Source organism: Phycodurus eques, chromosome 9, assembly GCF_024500275.1.
Source record: "Phycodurus eques isolate BA_2022a chromosome 9, UOR_Pequ_1.1, whole genome shotgun sequence".
Classification (NCBI taxonomy): domain Eukaryota; kingdom Metazoa; phylum Chordata; class Actinopteri; order Syngnathiformes; family Syngnathidae; genus Phycodurus; species Phycodurus eques.
The window spans coordinates 24,110,635-24,132,796 of NC_084533.1; the positions used below are offsets into that span (position 1 = coordinate 24,110,635).

General features: G+C 42.5%; 1 protein-coding gene across 1 annotated transcript in view; it reads right to left on the bottom strand.

Annotated features, from left to right (window-relative positions):
• Positions 1-22,162, bottom strand: part of fat4 (FAT atypical cadherin 4) — a 105,809-nt gene that overhangs the window by 11,583 nt on the left and 72,064 nt on the right. The window contains 6 exon segments of the mRNA XM_061685467.1: positions 2,861-3,168; positions 3,313-3,417; positions 4,807-9,156; positions 10,212-10,434; positions 10,436-10,463; positions 12,636-12,816. Of these exon segments, the coding sequence (XP_061541451.1) occupies positions 2,861-3,168; positions 3,313-3,417; positions 4,807-9,156; positions 10,212-10,434; positions 10,436-10,463; positions 12,636-12,816 (5,195 nt within the window).

Sequence of the window (22,162 nt, forward strand, 5' to 3'; positions counted from 1 at the left end):
GTGTACCACCACCCGTGACCCTCATCTTACATTACCCTTAAAAAAAAAAGCTACTCAGCACAGCAAAAACATACACATGCATAGAAGACTCTCATTAACTTCTGCTACTAACCAAGGCTTAACTCCTCCCCAACATACAAATCTTAGAACAAAAGTCTTCAACATATTTCCTTGAAACAAATTATTACGTTCAGATTAGTCAGGTCTCTGACTTTTTTCTTGTAGCATGTTAGTGCGTAATAGAAATGCATTCATATTATATATTCCTATTTACACTTTTCGGTTACGGTACATGGGTGTACCAAGTTCCCACGCCTAAGCCTCTTATCTAGCGAATGGCATGCTAGCTACATGCTTTTGGCGGTATGTCAATCCTGTTAACTTGTTTAAAACTACATCTTGCCAACGTGAAAATCAGTGCAGCACAACAACCATAGCGCAATGCAAATACCACTTGTTTGAAGTATTTGATAGGCTCTCTCAGGCTCTTCAGACGGAGCCAAAGCAATTACTATTACCCTGACTTGTGGCATTCTGTTACACACATCAAACAAAACATTATACACTCAAAAACATTCAAATCCATCTGTGGGATTGTCATCTAGTCCCAAAGTTTTCCCAAATGCAGTTTTCTTGTTTTAAAGCAAACCATCTTCGGTTTATCCTGAACTTTCATCCTCAGCACTGGCTCACACAACTCCTCTCGCTCCACTTGCAAAGCTGCCCAGAAATTTTATTAGCTACAATGCACACTGTATTTTCTATTTACGACCGTACTGACCAGAAATAGATAAACTGCTTTAATTATAAGCAAAATAATCACATTCTCGGACCGCCTATGATGGACCGATGGTTTATAGAGGTGTTAATTGATTCCCCAGCAAAAACATGCAGGAGAGTGCCGTTCAAATGGTCTATATTACAGTAAACCTTTCTTCGGCCGTCAAACTGTCACGGTCGTGGCTCGGTGCTTTGGTGAGTAAATTACTTGATGATTGCTTCAAAAAAATTAGCCCCCAAAATTGTGTGAAAATGCAGAAACTGCCGAAAAATTGAGGTCACCATGGTGAGTAAACATGGACCACACGGGCTGAGATCTCAGAACACAAATCATCCACAGCAGCAACGCGTTTCTCTCCACGCAACACGAGGCGCACATACAACAACATGACTCTTTTAAAATGCGATAAAAAATTTACATTTTATGAACTTTGAGCAATCAAAGGCTGTGTAAAGCCTTAGAAACGCTGCTCACTATTCAGTGTCTTGCTGCGGTCTGGGAGATTTGTTTTTTCTCTTTCAGCAAAGCCTTTGAAAGTTCGTCTGCAGTGGTTTTGTGTGTGGCTGAGAGAACATGAGGAGCGCACCAGTCCACGCCATTGTTTACGGAAGAACCCGTGGAACTAGTCTCTATTGTGGTGGAGGTGCAGTACGTGCTGGGTCTTATTTATTTTAACCTGGATCTAATAGTGCAACCAATCAAGAGGTCGGTGCTGAGCTGTTGGTCTTAATCAACCACACCGGGGGCTCATTTGTCAAACTATTTTTTTAAGCGACTTGCTCACTCAGGGTTTTTTTTGTTAATACTGATTTATTGGACTTAGTGGTGTTCATTCAGAAGTTGCCTGAGTTTTGGACCGGTTTGTTTTGTTGCGTCTCAAAATAAGGTCGTTGATTGCACCTGCATTTGTGATAAGAAGGGTAATTGGGCAACGCAAATTCATGCAAATCAAACATTTCTGGAGTTTGCATCTCGTAATCACATCTGGCAAGATGTCAGCAAACCTCACAAGACCTAATTTCAGCCAGCATCACAGGTTTTACTACAAGGGTTCCTTGGTTTACAACAGAGTTCCATTCCTTCATCGGCAATGGACTACACAAACTAGTTAATTCCGCTAGCTCACGTCGTAAACCAAGGATTGTACCCTGTACTTCTGAAAGGACAATGGTGGTGTTAAAATGTCCGCGCGTAGTCACGGTGAAGGAAGCAGACTTATATTTTAAGAAGAAAAGACTTCGGTGGCGTCCAAGTTCTTTCATCCAGCGAATGTTTGGGAGTCATAATATAGTTGGATAGATAGTTGGAAATGATCACCCGTACTGTAGTCATGTGAATGTGAATGACTGAGCAGAGGCTATGTTTAACCACTGCTTATTGTTTTATTTTGAAAGGTTTTTACTTCCTTGAAAGGACTCCCAGATTTTTTTGTAAAAGTGTTGTGTCGTGCATTTGAAGCTGTTTGTGAAGCGGGAGCCCAAAATCACGATATAGAGTGGTGCGTTAGCTTCTCATGCTAATCGGGGACTGGCTCGCTGCCATATACCTGTCACTTTTAATCTGACCACTGAAGGATCCCATTCTTTCCGTCCCTATATTACTTTACAAGCTATCACTCCGCACCACCTACAAAATAAATTAACTGTTCTACCGGGTCCCCCTGTGAAACTCCCAATGCTCTGTGTGAGAGATTTGTAGTCCAGCGGGATGCCTATTTTATAAAAGCTTTGACAGGGCTTGGATGGATTCTTCTCCCTGTTTCCTTGCCGCTACATGTCTGACAAGGTGAAGCCTCTCATTCAAGAGACACAATTTCAATCTTTTAGGCCATTTTAGATCCTTGTATGGTAAATCACAAACGAGCAATAGAATCATAATTACAAACCATGGATGCTGTAAACTGAGCTACCAGTGGTCAAGGCTGTAATTATCTGATGGTGCAAACAACAAGATGGCTGCTGTTTAGCCAGGAAACCTTCAGGACATAAACTGTGTTTTATTCTGCATTCCTCTTCCATTTACGCAATTAAGCTGTTGCTTTAAACCTCAAATATGTCTCGTAAATGTGGCCACTCTTACCATCCCAGCCCGCCTGGCAATGACTGTGTGGAACTGCCCGTCGGACACTTTTATCATGGTCATCAGTTTGTATGTTCCGCTTCCCAAGTTGAAGGAGAAGCGCATCTGTCCCTCGAAGATCTCCAGGGCCAGGAACTCTGCCTTGTCTCCAGTCTGGTTATCGTGGTTGTACATGAGCAACGCGTTGTTTTTCAGGGTGGCAAACTTCATGTAAATGTAGTTGTTGTTGGGATCCAGCGATGGGAACTCCATGTAGGAGAGCTCCTCGAAGCCATAGCTGTTCAATTCGCAGTGTTTACCAAAAACCCCTGCGGACAAAAACAGACCATATAAGAAAATGACGAATGACTTTAAATTCTGTTGTCAAAACAGAATCTTTGATCTATGAAAAATGAAATGAATGGAATGGGGTTGCTATTACACTTAAAATAGGTGCCTACAGTGTTACTCACCGAATGGGCAATGACAGTAATATCCATCCACCCGGTTCTGACAGGAGCCGCCATTAAAACATGGATTACACGCACAGTGATTGATGATGGAATCACATGTTTTGCCTGGGTTCACAAGACAACACACATTAACATGGATGGAGTGGTGGAAAATAACGGAAAACAACGAGGGCGAACACATTCCCCACATGCCGAGTTGCACAAAGCTTTCATCGCCTGATTTGGAGTCAAACAAATAATCTTGCATTTCTTAAATTCCCTTTATATACAGTACGTGACAGAAAAGTGAAATCCTATCTTCTTTTGTGTATTTTTGCCTTTAAAAACAAGATTTTACGTACAATTTGGTCCAAAGCATCTTGAAATATTCATAGGAAGAAATGTCTACGTAATTGGCAAACTCTTAAACATATTTTAAGGCCCAATGCTAGCTAAAATTACTCTTGAATAATTTGTTGTAGTGCTGAAAGACAAACATCTAAAATGAACATGAGTTGCTGAAATTAACCGGGCCCGGGCAGTGTAATGTACATCAAAATATGAGGACTTTTGACACTGATAAAAACATGGGACTCAAGACATGAGACATTTATAATCATTGCAATGGACAAGGCACATGCAGGAATGGTGCAAGGCAGACGGCAGTCGATAAAGTGTTGTGAGTACGCTTACGGCGATAAATCCTGACGAAAAATTTAATGGAGAGCGACTCAGCTGCCAAAAACCATCCCGGGAAAACAGGAAAACGAAAGTTCACGGCGCGGGCATGCAAACTACTGTAAGTCAATAGGTGCATTTCCCCAGGAGGGTCATTTATCTTGATGAAACCTAAAGACGTGCTCATTTTTTATTGTCATAATAAAAATGGACAGTAATGACTAGACTGGGGGGAAAATTGCCTTGCTTTGAAAATGTCTTTCAGATGTGGCGACTGGACAATGAGCACCTATCGAAATGAGTGTCCTAAGTAGCTCCAATTAAAATCAACTCCCCTTTTTATCGAGGCTAACAAGTCTGAGTGGTCATTAATTTCCCAACATAAAGGCCTGATTGGATCTTTTATAAAGCTGCCAATTTGTCAAGTGCCTGGATCCGTGATTAGTAGATCCTACAGTACATAGTTGGATTACAGTAGAATAATTGCGTCTGTGTGTGTGGTCAGCTCTGTGTAGGCACATGATGCAATGTGATACAGACTCAAAGCCTCCACTCTGGAGCAGGGTCAGCTTCACAGCATCCATTTTATTAAAGCAAACATGGCTGCCTGATATTCAGTTGATACCCCCACCCCCAATGAGTAATCTAAAAGTGTTTCTGGCAACTATGACTGCGACACTTCAGACTCAAAAGCAAATATTGTCTTTGGACTGTGAGCTGTCGGCTGGTAATTTATTGTACGTGTCCCGGCTGTCCTTTTACCAGTCTCAGTGATGGCGTGTTCAGACAAAGTGACTGCTGTGTACGTGCACGTACGCGTGTGTGTATGTGTAGTACCTGCAAATCCGGATTTGCAGAGGCAGTTGAAGCCGCCGGGGAAGTTCTGGCAAAGTGCCCCATTCTTGCAGGGATTGGAACGGCATTCGTTGACGTCTCTCTCACAGGCCATGCCGGTGAAACCTTCAGGGCAGGTGCAGGAGAAACCCCCCACCAGATTGTGGCAGGTGCCGCCATTGTGACAAGGCGAAGGCTGGCACTCGTCGACGTCGGTCTCACAGACAGCTCCGGTGTATCCCGGCCTGCAGCTGCAGGCGTAAGGCTGCAGGGGGTGGTTGGATACGAGGATCACTGGGACGCTTTCCTCTGTCTTCATATCAGGCCCAACAGTGAGACGCCTCTTGCAGCTGCCGCCATTCTGGCACGGGTTACGCGTGCATGGATCATGGTCCACTGCATCTATTTGCACACCACTCTGTCTATTCAAAATGTCTTTGATACTCTGAAAGAATGTGGCCACACCACTGGGGTTCACATATTGTCCATGGCCTCGTTTGATAGCTGCCATTATGAAAGTCTGGTTGTTGAGCTCAAATACACCATAAAGCAAGACCCCGGTGCCTAGTCCTGCTAGTTGAGAGTTGGCAATGCGTAAGAAGCTGAGGTAGTGGTCGGTGAGGAAGTTTCTGACTCCGTGAGACTGGAGTCGGATTAGAATGCTGTTATCTACTGTGGCATTTGTAAAGCCCATGAAAAGGACTCGGGCTGTGTTGCTGACAGGACCGTGGACACCATCACTGCTTCGGATGGTTAATTCAAAGTTTCCATCTGTCGAACGTGCTTTTGAGTTTAGTTTGCATGTTCCAGTAGGAATATTAAACAGCGCGGAGGAAGGTGGAATGAGGGAGCAGTGGAACCTGTCTTGAATGTCAGGGTCTTGGGGTTTTACATCTCCCAAAGAACCTCCAGGAAATATGTTTCCAAAGTAGTGAACAAAGATTTCCATTGACCTCGGGTCCGAAGGGTTGTCATTTTGATCATTTATTTTTATGTGTATGGTTCCTGTGGAGGACATTTGAGGTACACCAGAGTCCTTGATCACGATGGAGAGATAGAAGTCACTAATCTGTTCTCTGTCAATCTCTCGACTTGTGGTTAGCTTTCCAGCTGGACTTAGATTGAAATAGCTGTTGGCAGAGCCAGAACTGAGAAGGCTGTATATGTAAGGTCCTTGATTGGGTGGTAAGTCTGGGTCAGAAGCTGTTAACGTAGTGACCGCAGTGCCAGATTTCTGGTTCTCCATCGCTTCAGCATACGCGGTTGTCAAACTTGGACCATTATCATTGATATCTTCCAGGTTCACAATCAGCGTGGTGCTTCCAGTAGAAGGAGGTGTGCCAGTATCCACAGCGAGAATGGTTAAATTATACACAGGTGTTGTTTCTCTGTCTAGCTCTGCTGCAACAGACACTTGGCCAGTTTTGGGGTTAATTGTGAAAACCTTTTTATCAAAGTCTGGTGCAATGGAGTAGGAAAATCGGCTCCAGCTTGGGACAGAGTCTGAGTCCTCGGCACTCACAAATGTAACCAGACCACCAGGTGAGAGACCTTCACTAATTTGCACATCATACAACTCTTGAGAAAATACAGGAGGATCATTGGCATCGAGTATTGTGACGTTCACAAAAACCTCATCAATATCTGCTCCACGGATAGGCCCAGCATTTTTGGCCAACACTCTAAGTGAAATCTTTTCCTCTTTCTCGCGATCCAGTGCACCTGTGACATAAATCTTTCCGGTTCTCTTGTTGATGCCAAAGCCTTTCCTCCTGCTTTTCCCAAAAATGAGGTAGTAGACCACTCCATCATCACCTTGGTCACGATCACTTGCAAAAACTTCCCCAACCACACTGCCTTTTGGAGCAGCTTCAGAGATTTCAAAGTAGTACTCTTTAGAGACAAAGCGGGGTACATATTCATTGGCTCCCTTTAGCTGAATGTTGACATTGGCGAAGCTGCAGCGCTCCTCGTCTGGGACGTCGAATGCTTTCACTGTCAAATGGTAGACCTGCTTAGCCTCGTAATCCAAAAATCCCTGAGTGGTGATGGTGCCCGTGTTGGGATCAATAACAAAGAGGTCACTGTCTGATGATTGTATTACATAGGCCATGACTGCGTTTACTCCTGAATCGAGGTCAACTGCATTCATTTTCACCACTGTAGTGCCACTTGGAACATTCTCCTGTACAATAGGGTAGAACTCATCTGGATCAAACACTGGAGGGTTGTCATTCACATCTGTGACATGAATTGTGACTGTAACAAAGCTGGACTTTGCAATCCATCCACCATCTGTGGCTGAAACCTTTAGCTCGTGTTGTTGATTTTCTTCAAAATCTAGAGGCTGCGCTAGGGATAACACCCCTGTTTTACTATTTAGTGCAAACAACCCCTTGCCATTGCCTGATGTAATATTATATTTGACAAGGCCATTCATTTCTTTATCTTTGTCTCTGGCTGACAGGGTCCTTATTGCTGTTCCCACAACAAGGCTTTCAGGCACTGTAGCTGAGATTTGGCTTTGTGAGAACTCAGGTGTGTGGTGGTTTTCCTCCGTGACGGCGATTCGCACCGCTGTCTGTGCAGACAAAGGCGGATTTCCTCTGTCGCTGGCAGTGACGTCCATGAGGAAAAGCTTATTTATGTCAGATGTGAGGGGTGACGCAACAGTGACCCACCCACTCATTTTATCTAATTTGAATTTACTTGAGCTATTACCTCCTGTAATCAAGTACTCAACTTCAGAGTTGAGGCCAAAGTCTTTTTTGTCGTGAGCTACAATCCTTATTAGTCTGGTACCAACTTTGACACTCTTCGTGACAGGAGTAAAGTAGCTTAGTGAATCGAACTCGGGAGGATTATCGTTACTGTCGACTATGTTCACAATGACTGTCGTCTCGCTCATCAAAGGCTTGAGCCCACGATCTGAGGCTGTGACAATGAAACTGTGACGATTAATGTTCAAGCTGCTGGCGCCTGTTGAATTACGATATCTCAACTGCTGCTTCACAAATATCTCTCCAGAGCTGGCATTAATTCTGAAAAACTCTGACTGGGACCGAATAAAATAAAATATTTTGCCATTGAAACCCTCATCCGGATCAGTGGCTGATACCTGTGTCACCAAAGAACCCACCTCTGTCAGTTCAGGGTAGTCAATGTAGTATGACGGACGACTAAATCTTGGGGCGTTGTCGTTGATATCTGTGATAAATATGGTGACATCAGTGCTAACTGTCCAGCCAGAGTCGTGGGCAGACACTTTGACAAAGTAATGGTCTGTATCCTCCCTGTTGAGTGGCCTACTAATTGTTATGTCCCCTGTGTTTGAATTAATACTAAATGGAAGGCTGGTGTCTGTAATTGAGTAGCGACTGATGGCGTTAGCACCAGCATCCTCATCTGTGGTGGTAACTCTGGTGACCGTGTAACCTACAGGCGCATTCTCAGCCACAGTAGCGCTAAAGATCTTAGAAAACCGGGGGGCGTTGTCATTTACATCCAGCACACTGATTTGTACTTGGACAGCAGAGTTTATAGGCGGCAGCCCTCGGTCCGTGGCTTTGACTTTCAATGTGTACTGGGCCATCTTCTCGCGGTCAAGCGGCCTGGTGGTTCGTATCTCACCGGTGGCTCGACTGATGCTGAAGCTGTTCTCCTTGTTTCCGTCAATGATGGCATATTCCAGCTGCCCGTTCGGTCCATTATCTAGATCAACGGCAGAGACTATTAGCACCCGCTGAGGTGACAGATTCTCCAGTATCTCAGCATGGAAGGGGTCCTTGTCAAACACTGGGTGATTGTCGTTAACATCCAACACAGTGATGTCCACATTTTCATATGAGGAATACGGCGGAAAGCCTTGATCTCTGGCCTCAATCCAAAGAACGTATTTCTGAATGTGTTCATAATCCAATGGATGCCTGATGATTAAGTCACCGGAAAGCTGGTCAATGTGAAAGGCATTGTCCAGGTTGCCACTGGCGATGTAGTACGACAGAGGCCCGCCCCTCCTGGAAGACCCCGTCACGGTGGTGACAAGGTGGTTCATCGGCTGGCTCTCGGGGAAGGTGAAGGCATGCTCCTTCAGCTTGATGACAGGGAAGTTGCCTCCGTTGACAAAGCGTACTGTCACAGTGCTCGTGTCAGTTTTGGGGTTGGCTCCGCCGTCTTTGACCCGAACTGTGAGGGTAACCTCCGAAGTCCCCGTCAGCTTCTCGTTGGCAGTGATGGCACCTCGGACAGGGTCGATCTTGAATTTGTCCGAGTTGCGTCCCAACAGGGAGTAGTGCAGCTGGGCGTTGGATCCAGAGTCTTCGTCAGTGACGGTAACGGCAAAGACCAGGGACCCTGGAGACACAGATGGAAAATCAAGATAGTAACCAATGAATTCATTTACATTTCCCAGAATTGTTACATTTGTGGTTATTAGGAATTTCAATCCATTGGCTCTGGACCATAGTCCCAAAGTGTTTCCCCTTGGCATTAACTCTTTAAACAGTTGAATGATAGGTTCATAGTGACACTGTTTTATCATGGTTACTCCATTCCTCGTTGTATCATTGATACCTTGCCCTCATTTTGCAGTCTCTATAGAGCCATTATGACTGAATCACTTGCACACTTCTGTGGTTGACCCTTATTACTGCACGACTGCACACTTTATTTCTTACTACCTCACTGTACTTTTTATATTTATGTCCATTCATCAATTAATGCATCCATCCATCCATCCATCCATTAATTATCCATCATCTACACTGCTTGTCTTGTTCAGGGGTCATGGGGAACTTGAGCCTATCCCAATAAATGATTGTCGTAAAATGTATGTTGATTACTTTTTTCCCCTCGTGAAACTTTGACATTAATGTCATATTGTAATTTTATAATGGAAAATTACCACTTTATTCGCATAAGATACATAAGATTTTACCCGAACATTTTTTTTTCTTGGAAAAATGACTGTTTGCATAAAAATGACCTGTTTTTAACTCTTTTTTTTCTTTCTTTAAAGTCTGCACCCGGTGGCACGGTCACCAACTGGTTAGCACATCTACCTCACAGTTCTGAGGACCGGAGTTCAAATCCCGGCCCCGCCTGTGTGGATTTTGCATCTTCTTCCCGTGACTGCGTGGGTTTTCTCCGGGCACTGCGGTTTCCTCCCACATCCCAAAAACATGCGTGGTAGGTTGATTTCTCTAAATTGCTCATAGGTGTGAATGTGTGCGTGAATGGTTGTTTGTTTATATGTGCCCTGCGATTGGCTGGCGACCAGTTCGGGGTGTATTCCGCCTCTCGCCCGAAGATAGCTGGGATAGGCTTCATCACGGCCGCGACACTTGTGAGGATAAAGCGGTACAGACAATGGATGGATGGGTCTCTGCACCCAAAAGATTTAAGTTTACCTGCTGCAGTGGAAGCGGGTATGTGAGTAACATAAGGGTGGTGGTGGAAGCGCGGCGGGTTGTCGTTGATGTCGGCGACCGTCACGGACACGGTGGCCGAGCTGGACAGGCCCTGCGGCTGCCCTCCATCTGTTGCAACCACCAGCAGCTGGTAATTGGCTCGCTCTTCTCGGTCCAGCAGGGAGCTGGTGATAATCTGTCCGGTCGCCGGGTTGATCGAGAAACTGTCCGTGTCCTCCGGTCAAACTGTAGCTGTTTGGAAGGTGTGGGAAAAAAGGAGTTGAGAGGAGGACTTTCCATTGAGCACAAACTGAGGAACGTGATAATGAATTTAAAGTGTGTAAAATGCAAAAACTTTGATTACTGATAGAGGTCCACACGTCTCTACATACAGGTACACTTATAACATACTGGGGTTTGTGTCCCTTTCAGTGCTGCATCTTTTAGTCGCATGCCTTCTCAAATAACATTATTTTCAAATTAACAGTCATCTGATGTCCAGTAAGTATTTTTTTGGTTTGCATTTGCATTTATTATTTCCCTTTTTCTTTCACTTGGTGTCCACGGCCCATCTAGAAACATTGTCACATGAATATTGTGGTATGTCTGGTTAGTTGGTAAAAATAAATGCATAAATAAATGAATGAATCCATTAAATATTAATTAATTAAAACATCAGTAAATTAAATTAGAAAATGAATGAACGAAATGAATTATGAATCAATGAATTGCTTAAATAAATGCATAAAAATAACTAAATTTACATATCTAAATAAATTATAAATTAATTAATTCAAACAAATAAGCAAACATGAATTAAAATCAATAATTAAAATACACAAATAAAAAAATAAATACATAAATATATAAATACAAGTAGTTAAATAAAATATAAATTGGATGATATCTTCCCAACTGACTTCTTTTCTTTTTTAATCATTTTTGTTTTATATTTATTTCAAATTTTAAATGCAACTGAAGCCTATGATAATTTTGCTCCATAATTTTCATGAGAGCTGTGCCTATGTTACAGTACATTAGACCTGTTAAATCTGTTACTGACACTGTAAAGTGTGTGTGTGTGCGTGTGTTTGAGCGTGTGGCACTTATGAGTCTATTTTGGCCTTGCCTCCATGTGGTCTGTAGAGGGCACCATTTTAAACTTAACGTAACGTAGATGTAGTTCAAGAAAAAAAGATGTGAATTTATACAATTATGATTGTTCTAGTAAATCTTCAATTATTTTGCTCACAAAATGACTTAATTTGACACACACTAGATTTATTTATATTTATGATTTGCCGTTCCCACTGTCTAACTGCAGCTAGAAATAAAAAACAACCTCATCTCTTTTGTCTATTTAATAGTCACTAACAGCCTTTAATGATGTCCACTGTATAAACACCCAAACCTATAAATGTGTCATTAAAACACTGCTGACTGATTACTGAATAGCACACAGTACAAACATGTGCAGATGCATCTTCCTTTTCTAAAAACTTATCAGCAAGTCAGAGAGGCTGCGAATTGCCTCAAGCCCAGACCAGACCCAGACACAAATATAAACCCATGCATAAATGTACGCAACGTCATCTACTTTGAAATGTTTCTTGAGAAAGCAGCCCCTACTCTTTTGTCTCCCCAAAAAACTAAAGCAAAGTATGAAGGCAAGCTGGAAGCTCAGCTCTGTTCAAAGGACCTTTAAAAGTCCCAAACCTTAAATCCATCTTAATGAGCTGTGAGAATCCCAACTAATAACTGACGGTAACCGGCTCTGGTCTTCATTAAAGGTCCCTAGAACCCCCGATGGGTACACCTCGTACTGTCATAGACGATTAACATCCTCATTATCATGTTTTGGGAAACAGGAGCACACTGCGGTACCCCCCAGTGCGTACCCAATAGGGTTCGGCGAGAGAAAGGAGGGAACGGACTTGAGTCAACGTCCGGCTTGAGGGGGACGGTGGCGGGGTTTGGGGGTGGGGGAGGGGCCTCTTAGCAGCTCCCCACGCAGAGATGTGAGTGCGGAAAAACTGAGAAAGACCAAAACAAGGATTTCGGGGAGACTAAAACTCCACGTTGGGCTCTTAAAGACTGACGAAACTTTGGTTTGGAGGGACAAGCACCAGGGAAAATGAAATTGTTTGCATGTCTGCCTCAAAGTTCTGGGTTCAAATCCCAGCTCGGCTTTGCATCTTCTCCCCGGGCTTTCCCCCCACATTCCAAGACTCTAAATTTCCATTAGTGTGAATGTGAGTGTGAATGGTTGTTTATCTACCTGCATATGTTCCCTGAGAATGGCTGACCTGATGATCTCTCACTGCGCACTAATGTAGTCAGGAATTCCTGGTTTCTAATAACTTTCTAGTTTAGCAATTGCATTGTATAAAGGCACAAAGGTAAAATAATAATGCAAAAGTCTACCTTATGACACCATTGAGGCCCACGTCTGCATCAGAACTGTTCACCATCAGCACGTCGGTCCCGGTGGGGGCGTCCTCCGTGATGGTTGTGTGGAAGGCAGATGAGGGGAAAACGGGCATGTTGTCATTGACGTCATCCACCAGAACCGTGACCGTTCCCGTTCCACTCAGCGACAGAGAGCCTGAGGATGGAGTAAGAAAAAACAAAAACAAAAAAAGTTTCAATCATAAAATCTTTCAGATGTCTTTCACGGGGTTTCTTATGTTAAGGTGCGTGCTAAGAAGTGAGTCATCTGTGCAATGTGAGTCGGGAGAAGGGCTATTTTAGGCGAAAAACCAGCGAGGGTGACTGAAAACAGTGCCCGTCTGGGTATTGAGAGGATGGATTTGAAATGAAAAGCAGATGAAATTTTACTTAAAAATGCAGAAACAATTTGGGAAAAAAAGATTCAGACGTCTGCATTGCTTGAACTTTCTAATCCTTCCTGAAATGGAACACTCAGCAGATCTGTTTCAAATAGCTTTGAGAGTAGCAATAGTCAGATGCAATGAGACATTGCGGTACAAAAAGTAGAATGCATACAGTTAGCAAGACTACACAAAAACCTGCAGGATCTCGATGAAGGTGCCCATACACTAATTCATAGTCTAAACAGTTTAGCTTTAAGACTTTAACACCACTTAACAGGTGCCACGCTGTATTCTATTATAAAGTATTCATATGAACATTGAACAACAACTTTCAATTTCAGTCAGCTGTCATCTTTTGACCATTTTGAATTGGAAGGGCAATTTATCCACCTTCAACCATATGACTTTTAATTTTATAATTTTGATTTTATAACTACATTTGAGCTGAGTATTGTCAGACTACTACATTAGCACAACTAAATCACTAATACTACCTTTTCCGTTCAGAAACGCAAGTGAATAAGTATAATTTGACATATTAATCAAGAAATAATAAGGTACTTTATACTTTGTTTTAGTGTTGGTGAAATAAATTTGTCCAGCACATTATATATTTATAGATAAAGGCTATGAATGTTATACGTTTTCCAGTAATTTAGTTCTAAAAACGGAGCGCTATCTTCTGGAATTCACGTCAGTGAGTCCATTACAGGACTACGGAATAAAAGCATTCGCAATTCTGAGCTTGGCTTTTTGTGTGTACATCCTTGAAATCAAATGTACTGGTGGTTTGGAGTTAAAGAGATATCAGGAATCTCAGCGAAGCTTATTTGGCCAAAAGAAGCATGCATTCATTCCCTTTATTTGTTTTTATAATGTGCCAATTCTTCATTAGCGATTCCCTCACTGATTTTCCTGAGGATATAAACGGAATACTAGCTGCTTTCGACCCAACTTTGCTCTCGCTTGCTTTTCTTGGATAGCTCTCTAAAAGCAGAGATTTAAAATATTCACAACAGACATACCGTATTTCCTCAAATAAAGTTGTCCCTCCAAGAAAAGTAATGGATTTAACTGCGATTCGTAGGCCATAGAATATTGTTTACACACTGACATTAAATAATGAACCCATTTGAGGCACTTGTTAGCAGCACTGAAGCATAGAAACAGACTCTCCGATGAATTATAATGTGTATAAAGACCAGAGTTTTATATTAAAATAAACATACGTTACTTGGAGATGATGCTTAGCGTTCCTTTAGACTCGGCGGTCGCCTATTTGGCCGCTCCACAATGTTGTGTCCATATTTATGTTCACGGAAGCTACACGACTTTAATTATTCCACGCTGTTCGCCTCGTTCCTTGCCATTTCTGCATAATAGTCACTTTTATTTTATTTTCAAGTGATATCAAAGTTTTCTACAAGTAGCAATTTGTGGTTGAGTTTGTGTCCCGGGGCAATATTTACGGCAATTAAGGTACATTACATCTTTTGAATATGTAGAGTATAGCACAATTTCATACACCTGACGATGGAGTCCCAGAAAATGGATGAGAAAACCAACCAAACAATCAACAGTTTGGTTACACTAAGTCTCCAAAAGACAAAAAAATAATGCTATTGGTTGTGGATGTTGAGGTCTAAAAGGCAATTTGAGTAATCAAATGCAACATTATTGGGTATTATTGGACTTTGCTCTACTTAAAACATAACTACACCGCTAGATTTAATAAACAGATATTTCGCCTTAAATCTACCTGGCTTTTCTGCTCAGAACATAAGTGGGACCGGTGATTAGAATATACAGAGAGAGCTGAGTCCCAGAGGGGAAAATAAAGGTAACGGTAAACATTTTGATCTGCTTGTCCAAAAAAGCCCTGAAAACATAGAAGGCATCTTTTATTGACGAGCTACCAAAAAAATGAGTCACGTCCCTTGCAGTTCCACTTCAGGATCTCCGTTTCCAACTAAATATGGACAATGTTGACTTTTAGGTGATGGCTTGTTGCCACCTTCACAAATATTTATAAGAATACAGGAAGACGTGTAGTACCAAAATGATTACAGATTTATACACAGAAATCCGCTGACAAATGTAGTACAAAAAATGTTCGGCACGGCCATGATGTTATTATAGAATTGCACTTTATGCCAAATAGTCAATTCGCCTAGCTTGTGTCTTACGTTCAATCATTCATTTGGTTGTCCTGGCAACAGATTAGAGCTGATCCTCTTTAATTGATCCCAGTGTCTGGTATCACTTTAGCAGCGCTACTGGTTGCCAAAGTGTGTTTGGCAGTCAGGCTGTTGTTGATCAAAGATGAGCTGCTTAGTGCTCACAGGGGCTCAGCGGCTATCAAGAAAACAGCAGCGTCTACCAAGAAACTGAGGAAGCACAGAGTTTACATTGTTTTTGCGTATCAAGGTGGCAAAAGTACGCACACTCTGTACTTTAGTAGAAGTACAGATATTTGTAGGGAAAAAGAGTTGAGTACTGATTCAACTTCTGTACAAAAGGAAAACATTACAAGCTGTCGTTTGGTCAGTATTTTTGCCTTTTTCCTCCACTGCCGCTCGAGTGAAGAAAAAAAAAAAAAAAAAAAAAACATTGAAAAATGAAGGTAGCCTGCTGTAATGCCCTCGTCGCATGTGCACAAGGAAAGCCACAGTTGCCAATGCACTTTAAGCCGGGACAAACAGTCGAAGACACAAATACCAAACGAGACCACTCGTAAGGAGCTGTTGTAGGCCACGACTCACGCCTAGATCCTCACACGCAGGCTAACCGAACCCAGCTCCTGACAGCACGCCGCTTAAAGGCACATGTCCAACATGGTCACTCAACAGGCCAGGCCCCGCCTTTTAAAGCCACACACATTCAAATTCACAGATACTACAGCGTAGAACATGAGGATGTTTACCCCCAAGTGGACAAATACACCTCACATGCATATTTTGGACTGCTATTAGGTATAAAGCTTTAAAATATATCTAAATTAATTCATGACTATATGGTAGCCACTCGTCAGATTTTGGTCTACCACGGGGGGTTCTGGAACGTAACTCCCGTGATAACCTAGGAACTACCGTCTTTTGAAAATAATAATGTTCTCGTCTTATTTAACTCACAAATGTACTTAGTGTGAAATGTGGGCCTGTTGAGTTGAACACAAAGCTTTTTACGTAGAATGGGATCAGCAGTGTAGAAAATGGATGGATATAAAAACTGCAGGCCTCAAAATAGCTAGCATTGTTTCCCCGTTTGGATCGGAAACACACACAAGCTGTGTGTGTATGTGTGTGTACACTCTCAATGCTTATGACTCCCTCGGGCACAGGACGTGATGTCACAACCTGTTTACGGTCTGGGGAGAACACAGAGTCAGCCTCCTCCGCCAAGCACTTGCGCCACCTTTGACCCGCAAATGCCTCGTCCACCGCAAGCACGGGGACGTCGCTGAGGCTAATCCTCCGTAAGCGCCGCGCAAACTCGCCCCCGCCTAAAAGTGCACTCAAACGCTCCCTCCGAGCGGCCCTGACCTCGCACCGACCTCCGCGTTGTCGACAGGCGCGGGGATCAGACGGGAAGCATTTCTCACATCTCTCTCGGCCGTATCGCTTCTCGCCGCTTGGCCAAAGCCTCGAGACGTGCCGTCTTAGCCCCTCGGAGTCCTCCGATATCACATAACCCCCCGGCAGCTGTCTCCGCCAGGCCTGCTGTCCAACGTACGAATAGTTCACATCGATCTTGTTACATCGCGTGGGCCGACAGAATTAGCCGACTAGGAACTCGATACCTTGGCACGTATGCAAATGCGTGTTAATGGGCGTTACGATTGTTACACTCTAAACATGGCTGATAAATCAACATCAACACCTCAGTCACAGTATGTGATCCGTTTCCGATTCTTAAATTACTCACCCACTATCAAGCATGTAATAATACTGTACAGAGGTGGGCAAACGTTTGTGCACAAGGGTCCACACTTAATTTTTGAATCGGACAGATGGGCGAGGTGTTTGCCAACAAAAGCGCTTTCTCATTCTTGTTTTTGTTGTTTTATAGTTTGAAGTGCCACGAGAGCAAAAAATAGGAACGTCAAAGTCACTGTACGTTTTGTTACAAAAAAAGAAACCTGTTTTTTGGGCGAAATCAACCCATGTTTTACTGCTGATTATTACAGAATGTAAAAGACTATAAGCATTTTTTTTCTGGTGAAAGAGGAGTCTACTCTTTCCTTTGCTAGGTTTAATGCTTACATTTTCACAGAATACAATATACTGTGGGTCATGAAAGTCAAAATGATCTAAAACGGATGCCAATATGGAGAACTCTGCTTTGAAAACTAGCAGTTAATAATAAATACAAATTAATACATACATTTTAGTGGGGAAAAAAGCTAAATTAAAGCACCAACTATTGCAGGAGTGTCGAGAAGTACTGTAAATGGGCTGGATTAAAAAACAGAGTACAGCAGCATGTGGCCCGCCAGCCATACTTTGCCCATCCATGTTATAGTAAGCAACACAATCCTCAGATGCTTTTTCAAACCGCAATCACCTCCTCTTATTCCACAAGGGAATGACTGGACAGGAGTGGAATGAGCCAGCATCACATCCAGTCTTTGCTGGAATCTGCCGAAGACTGCCAGGGTCATTGATCGTTAAGACTGCAGCCCAGGAAGGTGCCAGCTCGCCGGCCCGAGTCCGGCATCGAGCAAATGACATCATTTTTTTTTTTTGTCACGGAAAGAGGGCTGTTGGAAATTTTGCAGCAGGAATGCCAGCTGTCTCGGTGGTTACAAAACTATTTTTCCGCTGCAATTCCCAGCACCCCCCGAGCCCTTTGTTCTTCTTCTTTGTGCAGTGGTTATGTTAAATCGACACTTTAATGTGGCCCCAGTGCGCTAATTCAAGCCTGTCACCAAGAGGAATCACATTCCCACACAAGTCAGCTGGATTCCAAACATAAACCTGGTTATATTGTCATTTTTTTAATCACCAATTACGTGAATTCGAAGCATCTTTGTGATAGGATGCAATGATTGACGCCTTTGGGGTATTTCAACTGTTCAGTTAAGGCACAAGACGGCGGATATAGGTTGAAGGAAAGAGCATGGTTCGGGTTAAATTTGTTATTACTGTGGTGGTCTTGAAATTACACTCTAGGCTCGCTGTTTGAAAATGAAAAGTTGTGGTTTTGAGGGCCTAACAACAAACAGAAGAGTTTGGAATCATGTCTGGAAACAGGGATCCAACATTTGCTCATGTTGCAAAACCCGCCTTTTTCAGTTCGATCCAACCATCCGTTGCCTCCTCCCCTCATTCCTTGGACCCTCACTAACTAGTGACACCAGCATCAGCGTATCAAATGACGTTTGAATCGAATCTCAGTATAAAACAATCCCAGACAAAACATCAGAGAATTATAAACAGTATGCTCAGAAATTCATTCCCGTCATCCTTAGTCTAATTTATAGATTGCCCATCGGACAAGCGATAAGGCAATCAACACACTAGCTCACCTCTGTTGGTCCATAAGCATGACCTTATTTTAGCGGGGTTAATCTGGGGGTCATCTAGGAAAGCAAACCGCCATGACCTGTCACAATTTTGTTCATCAGACAACCCAAGTTTGAATGGAAAACAACTGGACTTCTTAGTTGTTGCAGACATTTCCTCCTTTAATCCATAAGGCTTCTGTAGTTCTATTTGTATGAGTCAAGGGTGAAAGGTCATCAGTCACTAAAAAGATGTCCAGTTGCCTTCGATTCGTCCACGTTTCCATAAGTAGGTTTGCCTGTGGTATCTCAGTTGTAAATGCAACAGGTATTACAAAAGATGAGGACAAAGTAGAGCATGCGTTAATGAGAAAACTATTTGAATTTGCTCACTCTTTTTGATATATGCAAATAAATCATTCCGCTCTTTGTAACTTCAGTAAAAACAAGTCACGAAAATGTGCCTGTGTAGACGCTCAGTGGTCCACGTCTTGCAGTTAAATGATTCATGACCTGGATGAGCTGATGTTGTTCATGTCATCAACCCGCAGCATACACAGGGAGTCTGCTAACTTGTTTTCTACGTTTGGTTTGGTGACGTATGCAATGTTCGTGAGGGTAGTAAAGTGGGTGATATTGCCAAAAATGGCAGCCCCTTGAGATTGATGAATTATGTTTAATTCTTAATCTACGAACGCAATATTAACCAGAATACCGTGTTTTGATTAGTGGTGGCACATACAACATACACTTGCAAATAAAATTGTGGGTTTACTTCCTCTTTAAGGGTTATACAAATAAACTTGACAACATTTTTACCCTAATCCAAAAGGATTCTTTAGTTGGGATGTTTTGGATTTAAGGTAAAATTTGTCTTCATCAACCAATTGCTTTCCATTCAGACACATTTCTAATCCATTCCCAAAACCTTTGTCGATAAGAAAACGCATATATATATATATATATATATATATATATATATATATATATATATATTTTTTTTTTTTTTTTTTTTTCATTATGTTCAGGAGCAAAGACATCCAAAACTCCAAATTCTGCTGGATATTTCAAAAATAATCCAGAACCATTTAGGCTGTTTGCTTAACTTCTTGTGGTCCGCTAATTGCGGAACCATACATGAGCAGCCTCATATGGAGAAACCCAGAGCAACTCCAAGAAGCACTCTGTGTCTAAAATAATCTTTCGGGGCTATGAGACTAAATGAGACCATGTGACCATCTGTTACTTCCTTCTACCCACAGACAGGTTTCCCCCCCATATAAGCCTCTCAGCTCACAAAGCATTGTCTCGCGTAAACATATGGCAGGATCTAAGCACCTTATTAGTGTACATTTCCACTGGACAAATCACATTAACCACCAAGAAGGTGCAATTGCCATACTTTGCGAACAGGAGGGGGTACAAATACACGTGTTAATGGCAATTAAGCGATCTGTTTTCTGATGGCTGCAGCTGCTATGACAGCAAACGGTGCCGGGGGGTGGGGGGGGGGGGGGGCACGCAGAGGGGTGCAGAGTGTTGATTCGGAAGAAACGGAGGCTACCAACTCCTGGGAAAGGCTGCGAGTTGCCCTGACTTGGCCAGCCTAAGCTGCGCTAATAAGGAGGTTTGGGTGTCTCTGCTGGTACAAGAGATAATCTGTCCCTTAAATATGCGACCGACTGATGTTTTCCGCGAGGAAAAAAAAGTTGAGCCAAGATGCAAACAGGAAGGCTGAGATGTTCAAACAACCGGATTCATTAAAAGGCTGACTCAGGAGAGATGGATGCTCGTGTAAATTTTACAAGATGGCCCATCTGGGGGTTGAAGTTTAAGGCTAAACGGTTAATTACGCTTTATGGACTGCGGCCCGATTGTGCTCTTAAGGGCCGGCGTAAATAAAATGACTCGAGAGAACATTGACGAGGCAAAATTGACATTTTTCCGCTTCTGAGAACCTGTTGCCTTGCGACAAAGCTTCTTTTAATGTGACCTCGTCCACAGCAACCCTCGGTGAATGGCCTCAGCTGGGTTCAGGCTGAGATGTCCCCACTGCCAAACACCACAAACAGAGTAAACACAAGCTTTCTCACAAGCTCAGCAAAGAAAAAAAAAAAACACATATCTGCAAACGTTGAGAGATAATATTTCTAATAGGCAACATCAATCAAATTAAATTAGACTTGGTATTTAATTGATTGAGTGATTGCTTTTGCCTGAACTTCTCCAGATGCTGTGGAGATTTAGTGGTTTGGATGCTAGCAAGGAAAGAGTATCAAAATCCCAAGATTTTAAGGCTTGTGGTAAAATTTAATGAAGTGATTTTACTTTTGTGTTATGACAAAGGCGCTGTTATTCACGGTGTTGTAGAATATCTGGGAAGTAGAAATACTGATCATTTAGTCAGTCCCTTTTTAGCATTTCAAAGCACAGTAGCACCACAAGATCACATAGGCCGTAGCGAAACTGTTCAAAATACCCATTACCATACAAATAAACGCGTTTTGTAACTTTTGGCTAGCTATCAAAAGTCATTCGTGGATAACAGTAAGTACGAGTTGTGATGAAATTAGCATAGCAAGAACGTGACGTGCTGGCCGGGAGAGAAAACATCATAAAAGGTGCACCCAGCCAAGGTTGACACACGCAAACCACCTTTTAAAACCTTTTTCGTACATTGCCCAAAGCTGTTTTCATAAAAACCGAACACGTACCGAGGAGTAACCACATATATCTGATTAGGAATGACTTGCAAACGTGTTCATACGCACTAGTTAGCTTCTTTGCTAGCATGGCGGCTAGCAAAAGAAAGTAGAGTAATTGTGACAGAAAGAAAATGACATTAAAAGAAAAGACATGCTTTCATGATGATTAGAATGCATTTTAAGTTGTTGGATGGGTTTGAGTGGTTTTTGGAAGCTGTAATTAGTGGTGTCCGCAATTGAGATGTTATAGACAAATACAATAATTATTTAGCTTAGTAATGGACGAAGAGACAATTTATGCCATTGTAAGGTTGGTTGGTTAGCTAATGAGTTTGTGGTCGTATTTCCTTGTTCTCATTTATCACGGACGTAAGACATTGACTTGTTTCTGGGAAGAAAATTGATTGACCAAGAAAGATCAAGGAAAGTCCTAAAACTTGTCAGTCTGTTTTTGTTTAACACATCTTCTGTCGCCCCAGAGAGAGGTCCGAATATTTCAGCCACAGCTTAAAGAAAACACAACGCACGTAAACAAAGACTGAGAATATAAAAACATGAGCTTTCTGCATGACCATATCCACCATAATGGCCATGGGTTTAAAGATTTACTCGAGCTTCTCTTTAATAAATGTGCCTGAATGTGGTCAGGGCATGTCAGTGTGTCCAGAGGACGTTCTCACCACCACACACAGACTGACAAAAAAATCTCTCAAGGAACTCAGAAAACAACATCATTTAACTCCTTTCCAAACCTTTTTATGGCTTTAACCTAATCCGTGTAGTTTATGTGTACAGTAATGTTATTTTTGTAGCAGTAGGATTCAGGTATATCATTAATTTTCCAGTATTTTTGCATTTTGTCCTCAGCTGATGCCAGATCTGGGCAATAAAATGTAGTCGTTTACTTAG